This window comes from Budorcas taxicolor, chromosome 2 (genome assembly GCF_023091745.1).
Source record: "Budorcas taxicolor isolate Tak-1 chromosome 2, Takin1.1, whole genome shotgun sequence".
NCBI lineage: Eukaryota > Metazoa > Chordata > Mammalia > Artiodactyla > Bovidae > Budorcas > Budorcas taxicolor.
The window spans coordinates 62,672,352-62,695,906 of NC_068911.1; the positions used below are offsets into that span (position 1 = coordinate 62,672,352).

The 23,555-nt window shown below is 44.2% G+C and overlaps 1 protein-coding gene across 5 annotated transcripts in view; it reads left to right on the top strand.

The window, feature by feature from the left end:
* Nucleotides 1-23,555, top strand: part of TTN (titin) — a 274,868-nt gene that overhangs the window by 247,143 nt on the left and 4,170 nt on the right. For all 5 annotated transcript variants that reach the window (XM_052636390.1, XM_052636391.1, XM_052636392.1 and 2 more), the window contains 25 exons: nt 56-361; nt 471-2,237; nt 2,549-2,842; nt 3,513-3,800; nt 3,920-4,219; nt 4,315-6,381; nt 6,505-6,807; nt 6,905-7,210; nt 7,309-7,599; nt 7,695-7,991; nt 8,132-8,437; nt 9,710-10,015; nt 10,102-10,383; nt 10,566-11,159; nt 11,283-11,570; nt 11,672-11,971; nt 12,446-12,748; nt 13,316-13,618; nt 13,720-14,304; nt 14,433-14,738; nt 14,827-15,126; nt 15,757-16,332; nt 16,442-16,747; nt 17,122-17,715; nt 17,838-23,467. In XM_052636390.1, coding sequence (XP_052492350.1) covers nt 56-361; nt 471-2,237; nt 2,549-2,842; nt 3,513-3,800; nt 3,920-4,219; nt 4,315-6,381; nt 6,505-6,807; nt 6,905-7,210; nt 7,309-7,599; nt 7,695-7,991; nt 8,132-8,437; nt 9,710-10,015; nt 10,102-10,383; nt 10,566-11,159; nt 11,283-11,570; nt 11,672-11,971; nt 12,446-12,748; nt 13,316-13,618; nt 13,720-14,304; nt 14,433-14,738; nt 14,827-15,126; nt 15,757-16,332; nt 16,442-16,747; nt 17,122-17,715; nt 17,838-23,467 — 17,198 coding nt within the window. The remainder of the gene's footprint in view (nt 1-55; nt 362-470; nt 2,238-2,548; nt 2,843-3,512; nt 3,801-3,919; nt 4,220-4,314; nt 6,382-6,504; nt 6,808-6,904; nt 7,211-7,308; nt 7,600-7,694; nt 7,992-8,131; nt 8,438-9,709; nt 10,016-10,101; nt 10,384-10,565; nt 11,160-11,282; nt 11,571-11,671; nt 11,972-12,445; nt 12,749-13,315; nt 13,619-13,719; nt 14,305-14,432; nt 14,739-14,826; nt 15,127-15,756; nt 16,333-16,441; nt 16,748-17,121; nt 17,716-17,837; nt 23,468-23,555) is intronic.

Genomic DNA, 23,555 nt, shown 5'->3' on the forward strand with positions numbered 1-23,555 from the left:
CGTCGCCCAGTTGTACCCAGTTGCATAATTATGGTATTGTGACTGTCCATTCCAGATCCACCAGGCCCACCGGCTAAGATAAGAATTGCAGATTCAACTAAATCATCCATCACTCTTGGATGGAGTAAACCTGTCTATGATGGGGGCAGTGCTGTTACTGGATATGTTGTTGCCATGAGACAAGGAGAGGAAGAGGAATGGACTGTTGTCTCTACCAAAGGAGAAGTCAGAACTACAGAATATGTGGTATCCAACCTGAGTCCTGGAGTCAATTACTACTTCCAGGTGTCTGCTGTAAACTGTGCCGGACAAGGTGAACCCATAGCAATGACTGAACCCGCACAAGCTAGAGACATACTGGGTACGTACCTACTGATGTGATTAGGCTTTTATTTTAATAGAGTGCCTCCAGGAAATCACTCATTTCCTTGCTTTAAAATTCACTGTATATGTCCATTTTATGTCTACAGAGGAACCAGAGATCGACCTAGACATGGCTTTTAGGACCTCCATTATAGCTAAAGCTGGCGAAGATGTACACGTGTTGATTCCCTTCAAAGGCAGACCTCCACCTACTGTCACATGGAGAAAAGATGAGAAGAATCTTGGCAGTGATGCCCGCTACAGCATTCAAAACACTGACTCATCTTCATTACTCATTATCCCTCAAGTCACTCGCCATGATACAGGCAAATATATTCTCACAATAGAAAATGGTGTTGGTCAACCAAAGTCTTCAACTGTGAGTGTTAAAGTGCTTGACACACCAGCCGCCTGCCAAAAACTACAGATTAAACATGTTTCTCAAGGCACAGTCACTTTGTTCTGGGAACCTCCTCTCATTGACGGAGGATCTCCTATAATTAATTACATCATTGAGAAGAAAGATGCCACCAAGAGAACATGGTCTTCTGTGTCACACAAATGTTCTAGCACATCGTTTAAAGTAACAGATTTGTCGGAGAAAACTCCGTTCTTCTTCAGAGTTTTTGCAGTAAATGAAATTGGAATTGGGGAACCCTGTGAAACCACAGAGCCTGTGAAGGCTGCCCAAGTGCCAGCACCTATACGCGATCTCTCAGTGAAAGACTCAACAAAGACATCCGTTACACTGAGCTGGACCAAGCCCGACTTTGATGGTGGCAGTGTAATCACAGATTATATTGTGGAAAGGAAAGGTAAAGGTGAACAAACGTGGTCACATGCTGGAATAAGTAAGGCATGTGAAATTGAGGTTGGCCAGCTCAAGGAACTGTCAGAGCTGGAATTCAGAGTGTGTGCCAGAAATGAGAAAGGGCTGAGTGATGATGTCACTATTGGGCCAGTTACAGTGAAAGAACTTGTAATTCCACCTGAAGTTAACCTGTCAGAAATCCCTGGGGCACAAGTCGCTGTGAGAATCGGACATAATATGCACCTCGAGTTACCTTATAAAGGAAAACCCAAGCCGTCTATCAGTTGGTTGAAAGATGGCTTGCCACTGAAAGAAAGTGAACACGTTCGTTTGGGTAAAACCGAAAACAAACTTACTTTGAGTATAAAGAATGCGAAGAAGGAGAATGGAGGGAAATACACCATTATTCTCGATAACGCAGTCTGTCGAAACGCCTATCCCATTACAGTCATCACACTTGGCCCGCCATCTAAGCCCAAAGGGCCCATTCGATTCGAGGAAGTCAAGGCCGATAGTGTCATCATGTCCTGGGATGTGCCTGATGACGATGGAGGAGGTGAAATTACCTGTTACAGCATTGAGAAGCGAGAAGCTTCACAAACTAATTGGAAGATGGTATGTTCCAGCGTTGCCCGGACAACTTTCAAAGTTCCTAATCTAGTCAAAGATGCTGAATATCAGTTTAGAGTTAGGGCAGAAAACAGATATGGAGTCAGCCAACCACTTGTCTCAAACATCATTTTGGCCAAACACCAGTTCAGGATTCCTGGCCCCCCAGGAAAGCCAGTTACATACAATGTGACTTCTGATGGCATGTCACTCACTTGGGATGCTCCAGTTTACGATGGTGGTTCAGAAGTTACTGGATACCATGTTGAAAAGAAAGAAAGAAACAGCATCCTCTGGCAAAGAATTAATATGTCACCAATATCTGGAAGAGAATATAGAGCTACTGGATTAATGGAAGGCCTGGATTACCAGTTCCGTGTATTCGCTGAAAATTCTGCTGGCCTAAGCTCACCTAGCGACCCAAGCAAATTTACCTTAGCTGTTTCCCCAGTAGGTAAGTGACTGAAGATTATTCCAGTATATTTAATTCAGCAACTAATGTGTTACTAACACTAATTTTCTTCCACATATTACCTTCTCACATATTTTCTTGACACTAGAGTTGGTCAGGTAAAGCAAGGGGAATGATTTTAAATCAGTCTAATAAAGTAATTTTAAAAATGTTTTTAAAGATTCTGATACCAAAAAATTTCAATTAATGGCTAAAATGAGTTTGGGGGATTTATTCATTTTTTTCCCCTTCCATTGAGGATTAAGAGTTGATTACAGAAGTAACGACACCTTTAACTTTTATATAATTTTTAGACCCACCTGGCACTCCTGACTACATTGATGTCACCCGGGAAACCATCACACTGAAATGGAACCCACCGCTGCGTGATGGAGGCAGTAAGATAGTGGCCTACAGCATCGAGAAACGGCAAGGGAGCGATCGATGGACCAGATGCAACTTTACTGACGTCAGTGAATGTCAATACACGGTAACAGGACTCAGTCCTGGGGATCGATATGAGTTCAGAATAATCGCAAGAAATGCTGTTGGAACCATAAGCCCGCCGTCACAGTCTTCTGGTGTTATCATGACCAGAGATGAAAATGGTAAGCATTTACAACTGATTTCCAGTGTAACTAAGAACATCCACGTTTTTAAATATATATGTTTTTGGTTCCTGGTGTGTAAAATGAGAATAAAACCAATACTTCATACAGATTACCAAAGGTTGTTAGGTAGATGAATTAGATTTTTCTACCTCTCAGATGAAGAGAAGAAAAAGATGTGATTAGCATCAACTTTTTACTGTGTCTATTATTTCATTTCCACATAAATAGCATGCAAATGGGGATGGTTTTTAGCTTTGTAATTTCAGTCATTTATAATAAAGAATAAAGTTCTCAAGAATAACAGTCCATTTCTATTGAAATCACACAAATTCAACAGCACAGATATCTTGCCTGAGTGCAGCTGATGGCGTGAAACAGGAACTCGTTTGAATATGCAGCAGTATTAGGAAGTAGATGACCTACAAATATGTCATTCCTCTTTTTACAAGTGGAAATTCAAGAGTAATAACATGACAAACAAAGGAGATAACAATATGCACATGTTTAACCTTAGAGTCTAAATTCTCAACCGTCAATCATACTCTCAAAATAGCTTTTGGTATAAGGATTACCCTTCCAGGCTTTATGATATGGTGCTAATGAAAAACATGTTTGTTTACGTCTTTATTAAACCGAATTAATGTATATAATTCTATTTCTTTTACAGTTGCACCAACTGTAGAGTTTGGCCCTGAGTACTTTGATGGTATCACTATTAAATCTGGAGAGAGCCTTAGAATTAAAGCTTTGGTACAAGGACGACCAGTACCTCGAGTAACCTGGTTCAAAGATGGAGTAGAAATTGAGAAGAAGATGAACATGGAAATAACCGATGCCCTTGGATCCACCAGCCTCTTTGTTAGAGATGCTACTCGGGACCATCGTGGTGTGTACAGAGTGGAAGCCAAAAACGCATCCGGCTCCACAAAAGCAGAGATTACAGTGAGAGTACAAGGTAAACTTCTAAAATAGCTTCTTAACCTTACAATGTACAGAACTTGGATTAAAGACAGGCCTAATTGCATTTTAATGGACAAGCAAAAAGAAACTAACTCCAGAATCTTTTTCTTACAGATACACCAGGAAAACCAGTTGGGCCAATAAGATTCACCAATATAACTGGCGAGAAGATGACCCTGTGGTGGGACGCGCCACACAATGACGGCTGTGCCCGCGTATCTCACTACCTGATTGAAAAACGGGAAACCAGCAGACTTGCTTGGGCACTAATTGAGGACAATTGTGAAGGCCTCAGCTATACAGCCACAAAACTAATAACTGGCAATGAATACCAATTCCGTATTTCTGCAGTTAACAAGTTTGGTGTTAGCCGGCCGCTGGATTCCGACCCAGTGGTTGCTCAAATACAGTACAGTAAGTGACCTTTTTTACCAAGAGGCACTATGTCATAAGGTCAGTTTGCAAGCACACACGTCTAATTGGTTTCTTTCTTTGTTTTCACCTCACAGCTATTCCTGATGCCCCTGGCACTCCAGAACCTAGTAATGTAACAGGCAATAGCATTACTCTAACATGGGCCAGGCCAGAATCAGACGGTGGCAGTGAAATTCAACAGTACATCCTTGAAAGGAGAGAAAAGAAGAGCACACGATGGGTGAAAGTGACCAGCAAACGACCCATCTGTGAGACAAGATTCAAAGTCACAGGTCTGACAGAAGGCAACGAGTATGAATTCCACGTCATGGCTGAAAATGCCGCAGGGGTAGGACCTGCAAGCGGCGTCTCACGACTAATCAAATGCAGAGAGCCTGTCAGCCCACCAGGCGCACCTGCTGTGGTCAAAGTGACAGACACATCAAAGACAACTGTGAGCTTAGAATGGTCTAAGCCAGTGTTTGACGGAGGATTGGAGATAATTGGGTATATTATTGAAATGTGCAAAGCTGACCTGGGAGACTGGCACAAGGTGAACGCAGAAGCATGTGTGAAAACAAGATATACAGTCACCGATCTGCAGGCAGGTGAAGAATACAAATTCCGGGTTAGTGCTGTCAATGCTGCTGGAAAAGGAGACAGCTGTGAAGTGACTGGCACCATTAAAGCAGTTGACCGATTATCAGCTCCTGAGTTAGACATCGATGCCAACTTCAAGCAGACTCATGTTGTGAGAGCTGGGGCCAGCATTCGCCTCTTCATTGCCTATCAGGGTAGACCAACTCCAACAGCTGTATGGAGCAAACCAGACTCTAACCTTAGCATTCGGGCTGACATCCACACAACAGATTCCTTCAGCACCCTCACCGTGGAAAAGTGCAACAGAAGCGACGCAGGGAAATATACCCTTACTGTAGAAAACAACAGCGGTAGTAAGTCAATCACTTTCACCGTAAAGGTGCTGGACTCTCCAGGACCACCTGGCCCGATTACCTTCAAGGATGTGACCCGGGGCTCTGCTACATTGATGTGGGATGCCCCTCTCCTTGATGGAGGTGCCCGAATTCATCACTACGTGGTAGAGAAACGAGAAGCCAGTCGCCGTAGCTGGCAGGTGGTCAGTGAAAAATGCATTCGTCAGATCCTCAGGGTCAGTGACCTGCTAGAAGGTGTTCCATACTATTTCCGTGTTTCTGCAGAAAATGAGTATGGTGTTGGTGAACCCTATGAAATGCCAGAACCAATGGTAGCCACAGAACAACCTGCTCCACCTAGGAGACTTGATATTGTTGACACAAGCAAGTCCTCTGTAGTCTTAGCTTGGCTGAAACCTGACCATGATGGAGGCAGCCGAATCACTGGCTACCTGCTCGAAATGAGACAAAAGGGATCTGACTTCTGGGTTGAAGCTGGTCACACCAAACAGATGACTTTCACAGTGGAGCGCCTCGTTGAGAACACTGAATATGAATTCCGTGTGAAGGCCAAGAATGATGCTGGCTACAGTGAACCCAGGGAAGCCTTCTCTTCTGTCATCATCAAGGAGCCTCAGATTGAGCCCACTGCTGACCTCACTGGAATCACCAATCAGCTCATAACCTGCAAAGCAGGAAGCACATTTACCATTGACGTGCCAATCAGTGGTCGTCCTGCCCCCAAGGTAACATGGAAACTTGAAGAAATGAGACTTAAGGAGACAGATCGAGTGAGTATCACAACGACAAAAGACAGAACCACCTTGTCTGTAAAGGACAGCATGAGAGGTGACTCTGGAAGGTACTTCTTGACCCTGGAAAATACAGCTGGTGTTAAAACATTTACCATCACAGTTGTGGTCATCGGAAGGCCAGGTCCCGTAACCGGCCCCATTGAAGTCTCATCTATCTCATCTGAATCATGTGTCCTGTCATGGGCGGAACCTCAAGACAATGGAGGCACCGATATTACCAATTACATTGTTGAAAAGCGGGAATCGGGTACAACAGCTTGGCAGCTTGTCAATTCCAGTGTCAAGCGCACTCAGATTAAAGTCACTCATCTCACAAAGTATATGGAATATTCTTTCCGTGTCAGTTCAGAGAACAGATTTGGTGTCAGCAAGCCTGTAGAATCAGCACCAATCGTGGCTGAGCATCCATTTGGTAAGAAAATTAAAATCATATTACCAAGTCTCTGTTATTAAATATTTCCCCTGAATGTTATTTATACTCTGTATTTATATTTTGAAACTCTATTTATATTTTGATACCTTTGTTTATATTTAGTCCCACCAAGTGCACCTACCAGACCTGAGGTCTACTATGTGTCTGCCAATGCCATGTCTATTCGCTGGGAAGAACCTTACCATGACGGTGGCAGTAAAGTCATCGGCTACTGGGTTGAAAAGAAAGAACGTAACACCATTCTTTGGGTGAAAGAAAACAAAGTACCGTGCTTAGAGTGCAACTACAAAGTGACCGGTTTGGTAGAAGGACTGGAGTATCAGTTCAGAACATATGCACTCAATGCCGCAGGCGTTAGCAAAGCCAGCGAAGCTTCAAGACCTGTGATGGCTCAAAACCCAGTGGGTAGGTATCAGAATTTAAGGGTACATTTGTTTATCATCATCATCAGTACTAGCAGAATTCAGAGTTGTATTTAACCTCACTTTTGTCTCCCTTCCAGATGCACCAGGAAGACCAGAGGTAACGGATGTCACCCGATCGACAGTGTCACTGATCTGGTCTGCCCCAGTGTATGATGGCGGCAGCAAGGTCGTGGGCTACATCATAGAGCGTAAGCCAGTCAGTGAAGTTGGAGACGGTCGCTGGCTCAAGTGCAACTACACCATTGTATCTGACAACTTCTTCACCGTTACCGCTCTCAGTGAAGGAGACACTTACGAATTCCGTGTGTTGGCCAAGAATGCAGCAGGCGTAATTAGCAAAGGATCAGAATCCACAGGCCCCGTCACTTGCCGAGATGAATACGGTAAAAATAATAATAATAATCCATGTTCTCCTTTTAAATTATCACAGTTTCTGTGACAACAGACTATCATATATTCATTCACATTTTGTCTATGACAGCTCCACCCAGAGCTGAACTGGATGCCAGATTACAGGGTGATCTGGTCACCATCAGAGCAGGCTCGGATCTTGTTCTTGATGCTGCAGTTGGTGGCAAACCTGAACCCAAGATTATCTGGACCAAAGGGGACAAAGAACTAGATATGTGTGAGAAAATCTCTCTGCAGTACACTGGCAAACGCGCAACTGCTGTGATCAAGTTCTGTGACAGAAGTGATAGTGGAAAATACACTTTAACAGTGAAGAATGCCAGTGGGACGAAGGCGGTGTCTGTCCTGGTCAAAGTTCTCGGTAAGAGCGTCAAATGATTTTTGATTTCCATAGCTTTCTCAAATGTGTGCAGAAAGAAGGACCTTCCTCATTGCTCATTCCTACATCTGTTTTAGATTCCCCGGGCCCGTGTGGAAAGCTCACCGTCAGCAGAGTAACTGAGGAGAAGTGCACTTTAGCTTGGAGCCTTCCTCAGGAAGATGGAGGAGCAGAAATCACTCACTACATCGTGGAAAGACGCGAGACAAGCAGGCTCCACTGGGTGATTGTGGAAGCCGAATGCCCCACCCTATCCCATGTGGTTACCAGACTCATCAAGAACAACGAATACATATTCCGAGTGCGGGCAGTAAACAAATATGGCCCTGGTGTACCTGTTGAATCAGAGCCCATTGTTGCCAGAAACTCCTTCAGTGAGTATTAACACTTAAACAACTCACCAGTGGAAGCATCATGGGATCAGGGGATGGGGTGGGCAGGGGGCAGACAGAAATAGAAATAGTGATTTTGTGCAATTCTGATCAACCTTTTATTCTCATAAAAATATAAACAGCTATTCCATCACAACCTGGCATACCTGAAGAAGTTGGGGCTGGCAAAGAGCATATCATCATTCAGTGGACGAAACCTGAATCTGATGGTGGCAATGAGATCAGCAACTACTTGGTAGACAAACGTGAGAAGAAGAGCCTGCGCTGGACACGTGTGAACAAAGACCACGTGGTGTACGATACCAGGCTGAAGGTGACTGGCCTAATGGAAGGTTGTGATTACCAGTTCCGGGTGACTGCAGTAAACGCGGCTGGTAACAGCGAACCCAGCGAAGCTTCCAACTTTATCTCCTGCAGAGAACCATCATGTGAGTTCCAAGACTCATTCATACTCCTAATGCCCATCAAAATCATATTACAAAGAATTGTCCAATATGCAGTTTCCAAGAACTCGTAGAATCTATGACTGGCCTAGAAAGGCATATGCTTGTTAGAAGGACTTTACAGCCTAAGACAGAAAATATTTCAACAAATACTTCTGTTGATAAGTTAGTTAAATTGCTGGAAATCGTTGCAGTTATTTTCTAATCTGTGAAAAAAAAATTTTTTTCCTATGACCAATATGAAAGGGATGTCTCTTGCAAGTCTTCCTAAGGATGGAGGTAATTTTGTTGTAATGATAGTAACTACTGAAGAGAAAAAAAAGGACAATGTCTCCTTTAAGAGGCTTAGCAGAACAGAAAGTTTCTACTATCTTAAAAAGTACCTAACAAAATAATTGTCACAAGAGCCTCAAAAATAAGTTGGCAAATCCTTATACAAAAAGTTTAAGCCTAAGAACTAAAAGGAATAAATCACTGGGATTGACTCAGGGGAAGTAGAAGATATTTATTCCTGTACTTACTAGAAATGTAGAGGTGACAACAATATTGACCTTGTTGAAAGCTGAGCTCCCAAAGAAAGGTCCTGGGACTTCCCCAGTGGTCCAGAAGTTGAAATTCTGTGCTTCCACTGCAGGGGCACAGGTTCACTAAGTTCCTCTATGCCACTGCTGCTGCTGCTAAGTCGCTTCAGTCATGTCCGATTCTGTGCAACCCCTTAGACGGCAGCCCACCAGGCTCCCGCGTCCCTGGGATTCTCCAGGCAAGAGCACTGGAGTGGGTTGCCATTTCCTTCTCCAATGCGTGAAAGTGAAGTCGCTCAGTGGCGTCCAACTCGTAGCGACCCCATGGACTGCAGCCCACCAGGCTCCTCCATCCATGGGGTTTTCTAGGCAAGAGTACTGGAGTGGCTTGCCATTGCCTTCTCTGCCTATATGCCACTGGGCACAGCCAAAAAGAGAAAAAAAAGTCCCTGAGAATGAGTACTGTAAGCAATGAACTTAGTAGGACACAGTGTATCTAGCCAAGGTGGCCAGGGAGAAACATCTGCCTTTCTAAAGAAGTTTTTAACTCTTAAAATAATAAAAATAGTAACTCCAGAACACACAGTGCCATCTTGTAATATCAGAAGACCTTAGTTACAAAGAGCATCTCAGTGAGTGTAGACAAAGAACAGCAATCAATGCCTGAGTGAATCTTACAAATCAAAAATACAAATCTCAGAGCTTCCTTATGTGTATAATATCCTTCTTTCCACAGATACCCCTGGACCACCTTCTGCTCCACGCGTTGTAGATACCACCAAGCACAGCATCAGTTTAGCCTGGACCAAGCCCATGTATGATGGTGGCACTGACATCATAGGATACGTTCTTGAAATGCAAGAGAAGGACACTGATCAGTGGTACCGAGTGCATACCAAAGCCACAATAAGAAACAACGAATTCACTGTGACAGACCTTAAAATGGGCCAGAAATACTCCTTCAGAGTTGCTGCTGTGAACGTGAAGGGCATGAGCGAATATAGCGAGTCAACTGCAGAAATTGAGCCTGTGGAAAGACTGGGTATTTATAATTCAAGGTTTTAGGTGAATTATTTTTCTTACCACACTTGTTCATAAATTAATTAAGCTTTGACATTTACTTTCCAGAAATACCAGATCTGGAGCTTGCAGATGACTTAAAGAAGACCGTGACCATCAGAGCTGGGGCCTCACTACGGCTGATGGTGTCTGTATCTGGAAGACCACCACCCGTCATCACATGGACCAAAAAGGGCATTGACCTTGCAAGTCGAGCGATCATCGACAACACTGAGAGTTACTCTCTGCTTATTGTGGACAAAGTCAACCGGTACGATGCTGGAAAATACACCATTGAAGCTGAAAACCAATCTGGCAAGAAATCAGCAACCGTCCTTGTTAAAGTATACGGTAAGTATTGGTCTTAATAATATGCAATTAGATTCTTTAGAAACAAACACCTTGACCTCTGATTGATCACCTCTCTAGAAGGAACTATGTTAAGTATATTTTCCTAACCCCTTCCCCGCAGAATCTATCAACTAATCTGTCAAATAAGAAGTATGGATCCTTCATTCTCTCTGTTTTTTTAGATACTCCTGGCCCCTGTCCTTCAGTGAGAGTTAAGGAAGTATCAAGAGATTCTGTGACCATCACTTGGGAAGTTCCCACAATTGATGGTGGAGCGCCTGTCAACAATTATATTATTGAAAAGCGTGAAGCTGCCATGAGAGCATTCAAAACAGTAACTACCAAATGCAGCAAGACACTCTACAGGATTTCTGGACTTATAGAAGGAACCATGTACTATTTCAGGGTGTTGCCAGAAAATATTTATGGCATTGGAGAGCCTTGTGAAACATCTGATGCAGTTCTGGTCTCAGAAGTGCCTTTGGTGCCTACGAAGCTAGAAGTGGTCGATGTCACCAAATCCACTGTTACCCTTGCCTGGGAGAAACCACTCTATGACGGTGGGAGCCGACTCACTGGCTACGTTCTCGAGGCCTGCAAAGCTGGCACTGAGAGATGGATGAAGGTTGTCACCTTAAAACCCACAGTCCTAGAGCACACTGTTATTTCCTTAAATGAAGGTGAACAGTACTTATTTAGAGTAAGGGCACAAAACGAGAAAGGTGTGTCAGAACCAAGAGAGATCGTCACAGCCGTGACTGTAAAAGACCTCAGAGGTATGTACCAAAACACCAAGATAACAATAATAGTAAAGCAAAATGAAGGAAACATTCAGAATTCATGACATCCTGTCATTAGAAATTATACTTAAGAATAAATGCCTACTTTCTTTCTCGTAGTGTTGCCAACAATTGATCTTTCTACAATGCCTCAAAAGACCATCCATGTCCCAGCTGGCAAACCGGTAGAGCTGGTGATACCAATCGCTGGTCGCCCACCTCCTGCTGCTTCCTGGTTCTTTGCTGGTTCTAAACTAAGAGAATCAGAGCGTGTCACAGTTGAAACTCATACTAAGGTAGCTAAATTAACCATCCGGGAAACCACTATCAAAGATACTGGAGACTATGTACTTGAACTGAAGAATGTAACTGGAACTACGTCAGAGACCATTAAAGTCATCATTCTCGGTAGGGACATGGGAAAAGGCACAAGCAAATTGTTGATGCTCAGTCACCCAATTTTGATTTGAAGTGAAAATTAATATCTGGAATTTCCTTTTCTTTTGTAGACAAGCCCGGTCCACCATCTGGGCCTATCAAGGTTGATGAAATTGATGCTACTTCAGTGACCATTTCCTGGGAACCGCCCGAACTGGACGGTGGCGCTCCGCTGAGTGGCTATGTAGTAGAACAACGTGATGCCCACCGCCCTGGATGGCTGCCTGTGTCTGAGTCAGTGACCAGATCAACATTCAAGTTTACCAGACTCATCGAAGGAAACGAGTATGTGTTCCGGGTGGCTGCGACCAACCGCTTTGGGATTGGATCCTACTTGCAGTCTGAAGTCATAGAATGTCGCAGCAGCATCAGTAAGTCCTGGGCCCTTCTGCCATTCTCCTCACCTCTAAATGTTAACAAGAAGGAATTTGTTTTTAATATGCCCTTATGTAAGTAAAAAGAGGTCCAAAATTAATCCCAGGGTCATTCTAAGGTTTCTATACCTCCTTTTCTTGGAGGGGTTTTCAACATGGTTAAGGTTTTGGTTTGTTTTTTTTTTATGAAAGAAAGAGAGGAGGGAGTTAGGAAAGGATGGATAGAAGGAGAGGAAGGAGGGAGGGAAGACTGGCTGTTACAGTGAGGAAAAAATACAGAATACACATTTAAAATGTTTATGAAGTTGAAGAAAATGAGGAACAGCAAGAAAGGTACAAAAATGAAAACACTAGAAAAATAGTCATAAGAGTCTTACATACCTTTTTAAAATGGTATATCCGAGACACACAATGTATGAGTCTTTAATTTATTCATGGTGCCATGGTGTGTTTACCTCCGTCTTGCTGCAGACATTCCTGGACCTCCAGAAACATTACAGATATTTGATGTTTCCCGTGAGGGCATGACACTTACTTGGTACCCACCAGAAGATGACGGTGGCTCCCAAGTGACTGGATACATCGTGGAACGCAAAGAAGTGAGAGCAGATCGGTGGGTCCGTGTAAATAAAGTACCAGTGACAATGACACGATACCGTTCCACTGGCCTTATTGAAGGCTTAGAATATGAACACCGTGTCACAGCCATTAATGTGAGAGGAACTGGAAAACCAAGCCGTCCTTCCAAACCCACCGTTGCCATGGATCCAATTGGTAAATACCTTCTGTATAAAAGTTCATTGAGATATAATTTACTATAGTAATGTTCACCTTCCTGAAATGTAGAATTCTGTGAGTTTTGGGAAATGTATGGTTGTATAACCACCACCACAATCAAATTATAGAATATTTCCATCAGCCCAAAAAGTTCATTTGTGTCCTTTGTCGTCAATCCTCTCCCCACTCCCAACCCTTAGCAGCGTTGGAGAAGTAACTTCTTATATTCTTCTCTTGAATCTACTTCTCCCTCTTTAAAATAGAACTCATGATATCACAGTTAAAATTTTTAAGCAAGTTAGTATTTCTCAAAGCAGTTTAAAGACTGATGTTAAATGGAAGATAGTATTAGTGATCATAAACAAAGCACATAGAAGACAAAGGAAAAAGCAAGAGTTTTAAGTAGTTTTAACTGATAAAATGAATTAAATATTTACAAAATGAAAAATAGCCTAATGTTATATTCCATGTCTCCACAATTCACTGAAATCATTAGGTTTTTAGCATCTGATTTTCAACTTTGCAGAAACTTTTAACAAGTATGTTGTTGTTCTTATTTTCCAGCTCCTCCAGGAAAGCCACAAAACCCAAGAGTTACTGACACAACAAGGACATCAGTCTCCCTGGCCTGGAGCGTACCAGAAGATGAAGGAGGATCTAAAGTCACAGGCTACTTGATCGAAATGCAAAAAGTCGATCAACATGAATGGACCAAATGCAACACCACCCCAACCAAAATTCGGGAGTATACTCTCACACACCTACCTCAGGGTGCCGAATACAGATTCCGTGTCCTAGCCTGTAACGCTGGTGGACCTGGGGAGCCTGCTGAGGTACCAGGAACAGTCAAAGTCACAGAAATGCTTGGTAAGAGATGGGATCACTTACTTTTTGCTATATTTGCCTTTAGACTTATTTCCTATGCCTGTGTCCCAAAATGCTAATCGTAACCTTACCTTTCTCCCCAGAATATCCTGACTGTGAACTTGATGAAAGATACCAGGAAGGTATCTTAGTAAGACAAGGTGGAGTCATCAGACTTACCATACCAATCAAAGGAAAACCATTCCCAATATGTAAATGGACCAAGGAAGGCCAAGACGTTAGTAAGCGTGCCATGATTGCAACCTCTGAAACTCACACTGAGCTTGTAATCAAAGAAGCAGACAGGGATGACTCTGGCACTTATGACCTGGTTCTGGAAAACAAATGTGGCAAGAAGGCTGTCTACATCAAGGTCAGGGTAATAGGAAATCCCAACACTCCAGAAGGGCCACTTGAATATGATGACATACAAGCTCGCTCTGTAAGGGTCAGCTGGAGACCCCCTGCCGATGACGGTGGTGCTGACATCTTGGGGTACATCCTGGAGAGACGCGAAGTGCCTAAATCCGCCTGGTACACCATTGACTCCAGAGTCCGAGGTACATCTCTGGTGGTAAAAGGCCTCAAAGAAAATGTGGAATACCATTTCCGTGTTTCAGCAGAAAACCAGTTTGGTATAAGCAAACCCTTGAAATCGGAGGAACCCGTCATACCAAAAACACCACTGAGTAAGTGCTCTTCCAACCACAACACTGTAAACTTCCTCTCAGTACTCTTTTGTTTCAAAATGAAAATCACCAGCTTACAAGAGTTGGAACTGTACCCTAACATGTGTGTTTTCCACTTACATTCTTAGACCCTCCCGAGCCTCCAAGCAATCCTCCAGAAATACTCGATGTGACCAAGAGTTCCGTCAGCTTGTCCTGGTCCCGGCCTAAAGATGATGGTGGTTCTCGGGTCACGGGCTATTACATTGAACGCAAGGAGACCTCAACTGACAAGTGGGTCAGACACAACAAGACTCAGATCACCACCACAATGTACACCGTCACCGGGCTCGTTCCTGATGCCGAGTATCAGTTCCGCATCATTGCGCAGAACGACGTTGGCCTAAGCGAGACCAGCCCTGCATCTGAACCAGTTGTTTGCAAAGATCCATTTGGTAAGGAAAGAATTTCTGAAGGGGCTAGAATCAGAGCGTCAAGCCATCTTTGCTCTCTTTCCATTACAACTGTTTTCAAATATTTCAGATAAGCCAAGCCAACCTGGAGAACTCGAGATTCTTTCAATATCCAAAGACAGCGTCACTCTGCAGTGGGAGAAACCCGAATGCGATGGTGGCAAAGAAATCCTTGGATACTGGGTTGAATACAGACAATCTGGAGACAGTGCCTGGAAGAAGAGCAGTAAGGACCGCATCAAAGACAGGCAGTTCACAGTAGGAGGTTTGCTGGAAGCTACAGAGTATGAATTCAGGGTTTTCGCTGAGAACGAGACGGGGCTGAGCAGACCTCGAAGAACCGCTATGTCTGTAAAGACCAAACTAACGTGTAAGTAGCTGTTAGTTCTCTGCTTTCGTTTACAAACTAAGCAACATGTAAAGGTTAATTCTTCCTCTATACTAGGTAGGTCTCCAGAAAGCTTTATTAGAGAGCAAGTGTTTGGAAAGAAAGAACTCAGTTTGGCATATGTGCACAAAGGGGACAGTTGATACATTCTAGAGGGAGTCATTCCAAGCACAAAGCCTCAGCAGTAAACCGTTAGATGCACTGAACTGAGCACATGCCTAGAGCAATTTCTCTCATGAATACAATGGATTTTAATACTCCTAATAAGACAAAGTTTCAACAAGTGTACCCCCTTGACTGAACCTAAGTTAAGGGCAAAGATACAAGGGTTTATAAAGAACTCACATTTCCCCCAAACCCCATACATAGTTAATGCCTCCCAATCATAAAAAAGTCACTCTACATAATAATATGATATCCTCATTGAATCTCTACTTTCCAGATGATCCTCCAATCACTGTGAAGACTTAAGAATTAGACTCATGTAAATCATGGTGTCTAATAAGAGTATCAATCAGTACGATGAATTCATTCCTGATACACAAGAACAGTGGATTACAGATCCAGTAGTGACAATAATGCACTAATATTATGCATTTTCATACCCTTTAGCTGGAGAAGCCCCAGGAGTACGCAAAGAAATGAAGGATGTTACCACCAAACTGGGCGAAGCTGCTCAACTCTCATGCCAGATTGTCGGAAGGCCTCTGCCTGACATTAAGTGGTTCCGATTTGGTAAGGAGCTCGTACAAAGCCGCAAGTACAAAATGTCTTCAGATGGACGCACACATACTCTAACAGTAATGACGGAGGAACAGGAAGATGAAGGTGTTTATACCTGCGTAGCTACCAACGAGGTTGGAGAAGTAGAATCCAGCAGTAAGCTTCTCCTGCAAGCAACACCACAGTTCCATCCTGGTTACCCGCTGAAAGAGAAGTATTATGGTGCTGTGGGTTCGACGCTTCGACTTCATGTCATGTACATTGGCCGGCCAGTACCTGCCATCACTTGGTTCCATGGCCAGAAACTTTTGCAAAACTCAGAAAACATTACTATAGAAAACACAGAGCACTATACTCATCTTGTCATGAAGAACGTCCAGCGTAAGACTCATGCTGGGAAATACAAAGTTCAGCTCAGCAATGTCCTTGGAACGGTAGATGCCATGCTTGATGTGGAAATACAAGGTATTTTGTTTTCCTTTTCAGTGGCTTTTCTTCTTTAAAAATAAAAAAAAAAGAAAGGTCTTGGGAGGCACACTATAGAGACCACTACAATTGTATTTTCCCCCAACAGATAAACCAGACAAACCTACAGGACCAATTGTGATTGAAGCTCTATTGAAGAACTCTGTGGTGATCAGCTGGAAACCACCTGCAGATGACGGAGGCTCTTGGATCACCAATTATGTGGTGGAGAAATGTGAGGCCAAGGAAGGGGCTGAATGGCAATTGGTCTCTTCAGCCATCTCAGTGACAACCTGTAGAATTGTGAATCTCACAGAAAATGCTGGATATTACTTCCGGGTTTCAGCTCAGAACATGTTTGGCATCAGTGAACCTCTAGAAGTCTCCTCAGTTGTGATCATTAAGAGTCCATTTGGTGAGTACAACTTCTACAGACAGTCTTCCTATAGCAAAATCCCATCTGTATGTAAAACTTTTTTTTTTCAACAGAAATGACTTTTGAAAGGAGACAGCAAAGATTCAGCTAAAGTAAAGTGTCTTTTATGTCACTTGAATTTTGCTGATCTAAAAGGGCACATATATACCCTCTCCCCTTCTTCTTTAAAAAGGAACTTTCTATTTTGATAAGTTTCTTAGCATAAAGTAACCAATTTCATTTTTCTGGATTAGCTATCATTAGTAGAACTTTGGGTTCGTAACATTTAATTAATTTATTTTTTTTAAATAAGCTCTTCATAAAGCTGTCTGTTTCACCTGACAAGTCAAATGCTTTTTCTTTGTTTTAAACAGAAAAGCCAGGTGCCCCTGGCAAACCAACTATTACTGCTGTCACAAAAGACTCTTGTGTTGTGGCCTGGAAGCCACCTGCCAGCGATGGAGGTGCAAAGATTAGAAATTACTACCTTGAGAAGCGTGAGAAGAAGCAGAACAAGTGGATTGCTGTGACGACAGATGAAATTCGAGAAACCGTCTTTTCAGTACAAAACCTTATTGAAGGTCTTGAATATGAGTTCCGTGTGAAATGTGAAAACCTAGGTGGGGAGAGCGAATGGAGTGAAATATCAGAACCTGTCACTCCCAAATCTGATGTCCCAATTCAGGCACCACACTTTAAAGAGGAACTGAGAAATCTAAATGTCAGATATCAGAGCAATGCTACTTTGGTCTGCAAAGTGACTGGTCATCCGAAACCAATTGTGAAATGGTACAGACAAGGCAAAGAAATCATCGCAGATGGATTAAAGTACAGGATTCAAGAGTTTAAGGGTGGCTACCACCAGCTCATCATTGCAAGTGTCACAGATGATGACGCCACCGTTTACCAAGTCAGAGCTACCAACCAAGGAGGGTCTGTGTCTGGCACTGCCTCCTTGGACGTAGAAGGTAAAAACACATCAGTAGACATCATTTTGGTGCAAGGTTACATATTATTAATAGGGTGGGGCACTCTTATATAGTTTTGGGTGTTGTTAAATTATATTCTTCCTTCTTTTGTTCTGATACAGTTCCAGCCAAGATACACTTGCCTAAAAATCTTGAAGGCATGGGAGCAGTCCACGCTCTCCGAGGTGAGGTAATCAGCATCAAGATCCCATTCAGTGGCAAACCAGATCCAGTGATCACCTGGCAGAAAGGACAAGATCTCATTGACAACAATGGCCACTACCAAGTTATTGTCACAAGGTCGTTCACATCACTTGTTTTCCCCAATGGAGTGGAGAGAAAAGATGCTGGTTTCTATGTGGTCTGTGCTAAAAACAGATTTGGAATTGACCAGAAGACAGTTGAACTGGATGTGGCTGATGTTCCCGACCCCCCCAGAGGAGTCAAAGTTAGTGACGTGTCACGAGATTCTGTGAACTTAACATGGACCGAGCCAGCTTCTGATGGTGGCAGCAAAGTCACCAACTACATTGTTGAAAAGTGTGCAACCACCGCAGAAAGATGGATCCGGGTAGGACAGGCCCGAGAAACACGTTATACCGTGGTCAACTTATTTGGAAAAACAAGTTACCAGTTCCGTATAATAGCAGAGAATAAATTTGGCCTAAGCAAACCTTCTGAGCCTTCAGAACCAACAGTAACCAAAGAAGACAAGACCAGGGCTATGAACTATGATGAAGAGGTAGATGAAACCAGGGAAGTTTCTATGACCAAAGCATCCCACTCTTCAACCAAGGAGCTTTATGAGAAATATATGATTGCTGAAGATCTTGGGCGTGGTCAGTTTGGAATTGTCCACCGTTGTGTTGAAACATCCTCAAAGAAGACGTACATGGCCAAATTTGTGAAAGTCAAAGGGACTGATCAAGTTTTGGTAAAGAAAGAAATCTCCATTCTAAATATAGCTAGGCACCGAAACATGTTATACCTCCATGAATCATTTGAAAGCATGGAAGAATTAGTTATGATCTTTGAGTTCCTATCAGGACTTGACATATTTGAGCGCATTAACACAAGTGCTTTTGAACTTAATGAGAGAGAAATCGTAAGCTATGTTCGCCAGGTGTGCGAAGCACTTGAGTTCTTACACAGCCATAATATTGGACACTTTGACATTAGACCAGACAACATCATTTACCAAACAAGAAGGAGCTCCACCATTAAAATCATAGAATTTGGTCAAGCCCGTCAGCTAAAGCCAGGGGACAACTTTAGGCTTCAGTTCACTGCCCCTGAATACTATGCTCCTGAGGTCCACCAGCATGATGTTGTCAGCACAGCCACGGACATGTGGTCTCTTGGAACACTGGTGTACGTGCTGTTGAGTGGCATCAATCCATTCCTGGCCGAAACTAACCAGCAGGTCATTGAGAACATCATGAATGCTGAATACACCTTTGATGAAGAAGCATTCCAAGAGATCAGCCTCGAAGCCATGGACTTTGTTGACCGGCTATTAGTGAAAGAGAGAAAATCTCGTATGACAGCATCTGAGGCCCTTCAGCATCCATGGCTGAAGCAGAAGATAGAAAGAGTCAGTACTAAAGTGATCAGGACATTGAAACACCGACGCTACTACCACACCCTAGTCAAGAAAGACCTCAACATGGTTGTGTCTGCAGCCCGGATTTCCTGTGGTGGTGCAATTCGATCTCAGAAGGGAGTGAGCATTGCTAAAGTTAAAGTGGCATCCATTGAAATCGGCCCCGTTTCTGGGCAGATAATGCATGCAGTTGGAGAAGAAGGAGGCTATGTCAAATACGTATGCAGAATTGAAAATTACGATCAGTCAACCCAGGTGACTTGGTACTTCGGTGTCAGACAGCTGGAGAACAGTGAGAAATATGAAATCACATATGAAGATGGAGTGGCCACCATGTATGTCAAAGACATCACCAAATTTGATGATGGTACCTACAGATGCAAAGTAGTCAATGACTATGGTGAAGACAGTTCTTATGCAGAGCTCTTTGTTAAAGGTGTGAGAGAGGTTTACGACTATTATTGCCGTAGAACTGTGAAGAAACTTAAGCGCAGAACAGATACCATGAGACTCCTGGAAAGACCACCTGAATTCACCCTGCCTCTCTATAACAAGACAGCTTATGTGGGTGAAAATGTCCGGTTTGGTGTAACCATAACTGTCCACCCAGAGCCTCGAGTAACGTGGTACAAATCAGGTCAGAAAATCAAACCAGGTGATGATGACAGGAAGTACATATTTGAGTCGGACAAAGGTCTTTACCAATTAACAATCAACAGTGTAACTATGGATGATGACGCCGAATATACTGTTGTGGCAAGGAACAAATACGGTGAGGACAGCTGCAAAGCAAAGCTGACTGTAACTCCACACCCACCTCCATCAGATACGACCCTCAGACCCATGTTCAAACGGCTACTGGCAAACGCAGAATGCCAAGAAGGCCAAAGTGTCTGCTTTGAGATCAGAGTGTCTGGCATCCCCCCACCAACGTTAAAATGGGAGAAAGATGGTCGGCCACTCTCCCTTGGGCCTAACATTGAAATTATCCATGAAGGCTTGGATTATTACGCTCTTCACATCAGGGATACTTTGCCGGAAGACACTGGTTATTACAGGGTCACAGCCACAAATACAGCTGGATCCACCAGCTGCCAGGCCCACCTACAAGTGGAACGCCTAAGGTATGTCAAACAGGAATTCAAGACAAAAGAGGAGCACGAACGACATGTGCAGAGGCAGATTGACAAGACCCTGAGAATGGCTGAAATTCTTTCTGGCACTGAGGCTGTGCCACTAACGCAGGTCGCCCAGGAGGCGCTGAGAGAAGCTGCCATCCTCTACAAACCAGCCGTCAGCACCAAGACCGTGAAAGGGGAATACCGGCTTGAGACGGAAGAAAAGAAGGAGGAGAGGAAGCTCCGCATGCCTTACGAAGTCCCAGAGCCGCGCAAGTACAAACAGACCACCATAGAAGAAGACCAACACATTAAGCAGTTCGTGCCCATGTCTGACATGAAGTGGTATAAGAAGATACGGGATCAATTTGAAATGCCTGGGAAGATTGACAGAGTTGTACAGAAGAGGCCCAAGCGCATCCGCCTTTCAAGATGGGAGCAGTTCTATGTGATGCCTCTCCCACGCATCACCGATCAATACAGACCTAAGTGGCGGATTCCCAAACTGTCCCAAGATGACCTTGAAATGGTGAGACCAGCCCGCCGGCGCACACCTTCTCCCGATTACTACTATTATTACAGACCCAGGAGACGTTCTCTTGGTGACATCTCCGACGAAGAATTACTCCTGCCCATTGACGACTACCTGGCGATGAAGAGAACAGAGGAAGAGAGGCTGCGTCTTGAAGAAGAGCTGGAACTGGGTTTTTCAGCCTCACCCCCTAGCCGGAGCCCTCCTCGTTTTGAGCTTTCAAGTCTGCGTTATTCTTCCCCACAAGCTCACGTCAAGGTGGAGGAAGCAAGAAGAGACTTCAGATACTCAACCTATCACATCCCAACCAGGGAAGAGACCAGCACAAGCTACGCAGAGCTGCGGGAGCGGCATGCCCGCGCCTCGCACAGGCAGGCCCATCAGCGGCAGAGGATCATGGCCGAGAGAGAGGACCACGAGCTGCTGCGGCCCGTCACCACCACCCAGCGCCTCTCAGAATACAAGAGCGAGCTGGACCACCTGGCGAAGGAAGCGAAGTCTAGAAAGAAATCAAGACGCCAGAGAGAAGTGACTGAAATAACGGAAATCGAGGAAGAATATGAGATCTCCAAACACGCGCAGAGAGAGACATCCTCCTCGGTGTCCAGGCTGCTGAGACGCCGGCGCTCATTGTCTCCCACCTACATCGAGTTGATGAGGCCCGTATCCGAGCTGATCCGGCCGCGGCCACGGCCAGCTGAAGAATATGAAGATGAAGAAGATGAAGAAGATGTAGAAAGAAGGTCTCCTACCCCAGAGAGGACTCGTCCACGTTCCCCCAGCCCTGTGTCTAGTGAGCGATCACTGTCAAGATTTGAGAGGTCGGCACGATTTGATATCTTTTCCAGGTATGAGTCCATGAAAGCCGCTCTAAAGACTCAGAAGACATCGGAAAGGAAGTATGAGGTTTTGACTCAGCAGCCTTTTACACTGGACCACGCGCCTCGAATCACACTGAGGATGCGTTCCCACCGGGTTCCCTGCGGCCAAAATACAAGTTTTATCTTAAACGTTCAGTCAAAACCAACTGCGGAGGTCAAATGGTACCACAATGGTGTAGAACTCCAAGAGAGCAGTAAGATTCATTACACCAACACCAGTGGGGTCCTGACCCTAGAAATTCTGGACTGTCACATTGATGACAGTGGAACATACCGTGTTGTGTGCACCAACTACAAAGGTGAGGCTTCTGACTATGCGACCTTGGACGTCACAGGAGGGGATTACACTACCTATGCTTCCCAGCGCAAAGACGAACAGGTTCCCCGATCTGTCTTCCCTGAGCTGACAAGAACAGAGGCATATGCAGTTTCATCCTTTAAGAAAACATCTGAGATGGAAGCTTCCTCTTCCGTCAGGGAAATGAAATCACTGATGACGGAGACCCGGGAAAGTCTCTCCTCCTATGAACACCATGCGTCCGCAGAAATGAAAAGTGCTGCAATCGAAGAAAAGTCGCTGGAAGAAAAGTCCACACACAGAAAGATCAAGACGACTTTGGCAGCAAGAATTCTCACAAAGCCAAGGTCCATAACCGTCTACGAAGGTGAGTCTGCAAGGTTCTCTTGCGATACAGATGGTGAGCCGGTACCAACTGTGACATGGCTGCGTGGGGGACAAGTCATAAGCACTTCTGCCCGCCGCCAAGTGACCACCTCGAAGTACAAGTCAACTTTTGAGATCTCTTCAGTCCAGGCTTCAGATGAGGGCAGCTACAGCGTGGTAGTTGAGAACAGCGAAGGGAGGCAAGAGGCGCAGTTTACTCTGACCGTTCAGAAGGCCAGGGTTACTGAAAAGGCTGTGACGGCACCACCGAGAGTCAAGTCCCCGGAGCCTCAGGTAAAATCCCCAGAAGGAGCCAAGTCTCCAAAACGAGTGAAATCCCCAGAACCAGTGACTCCTCACCCTAAAGCTGTGCCACCCACAGAGACAAAACCTACACCAACAGAAAAGGTTCAGCAGTTGCCAGTTGCTGCCCCACCTAAGATAATTCAGTCCTTGAAAGCAGAAGCTTCTAAAGACATAGCCAAGCTGACCTGTGTGGTTGAAAGCAGTGCATTATGTGCAAAAGAGGTCACCTGGTACAAAGACGGCCGGAGACTGAAGGAAAACGGGCATTTCCAGTTTCACTATTCTGCAGATGGTACCTATGAGCTCAAAATCCTCAACCTCACCGAATCCGATCGTGGAGAATACGTTTGTGAGGTTTCTGGTGAAGGTGGAACTTCCAAAACTAACTTCCAATTTGTGGGACAAGCCTTTAAGAGTATCCATGAGCAGGTGTCAAGCATATCAGAAACCAAGAAAGCAGCTCAGAAAACTGCCGAGTCAACAGAAACCAAGAAAACTGAACCCAAAGCTCCTGCGCCAATTTCCACAAAACCAGTAATTGTTACTGGTCTGCAGGATACCACTGTTTCTTCAGACGGTGTTGCTAAATTTGCAGTTAAAGTTACTGGAGAACCCCAGCCGACTGTCATTTGGACAAAGGATGGAAAGGTAACTGGTTCTTAAATGACCTTATTTTCTAAAAAAAAAAAAAAGAAAGAAAACTAACCCTCTTCCCTTTTTCCCAACTCCCAAAGAA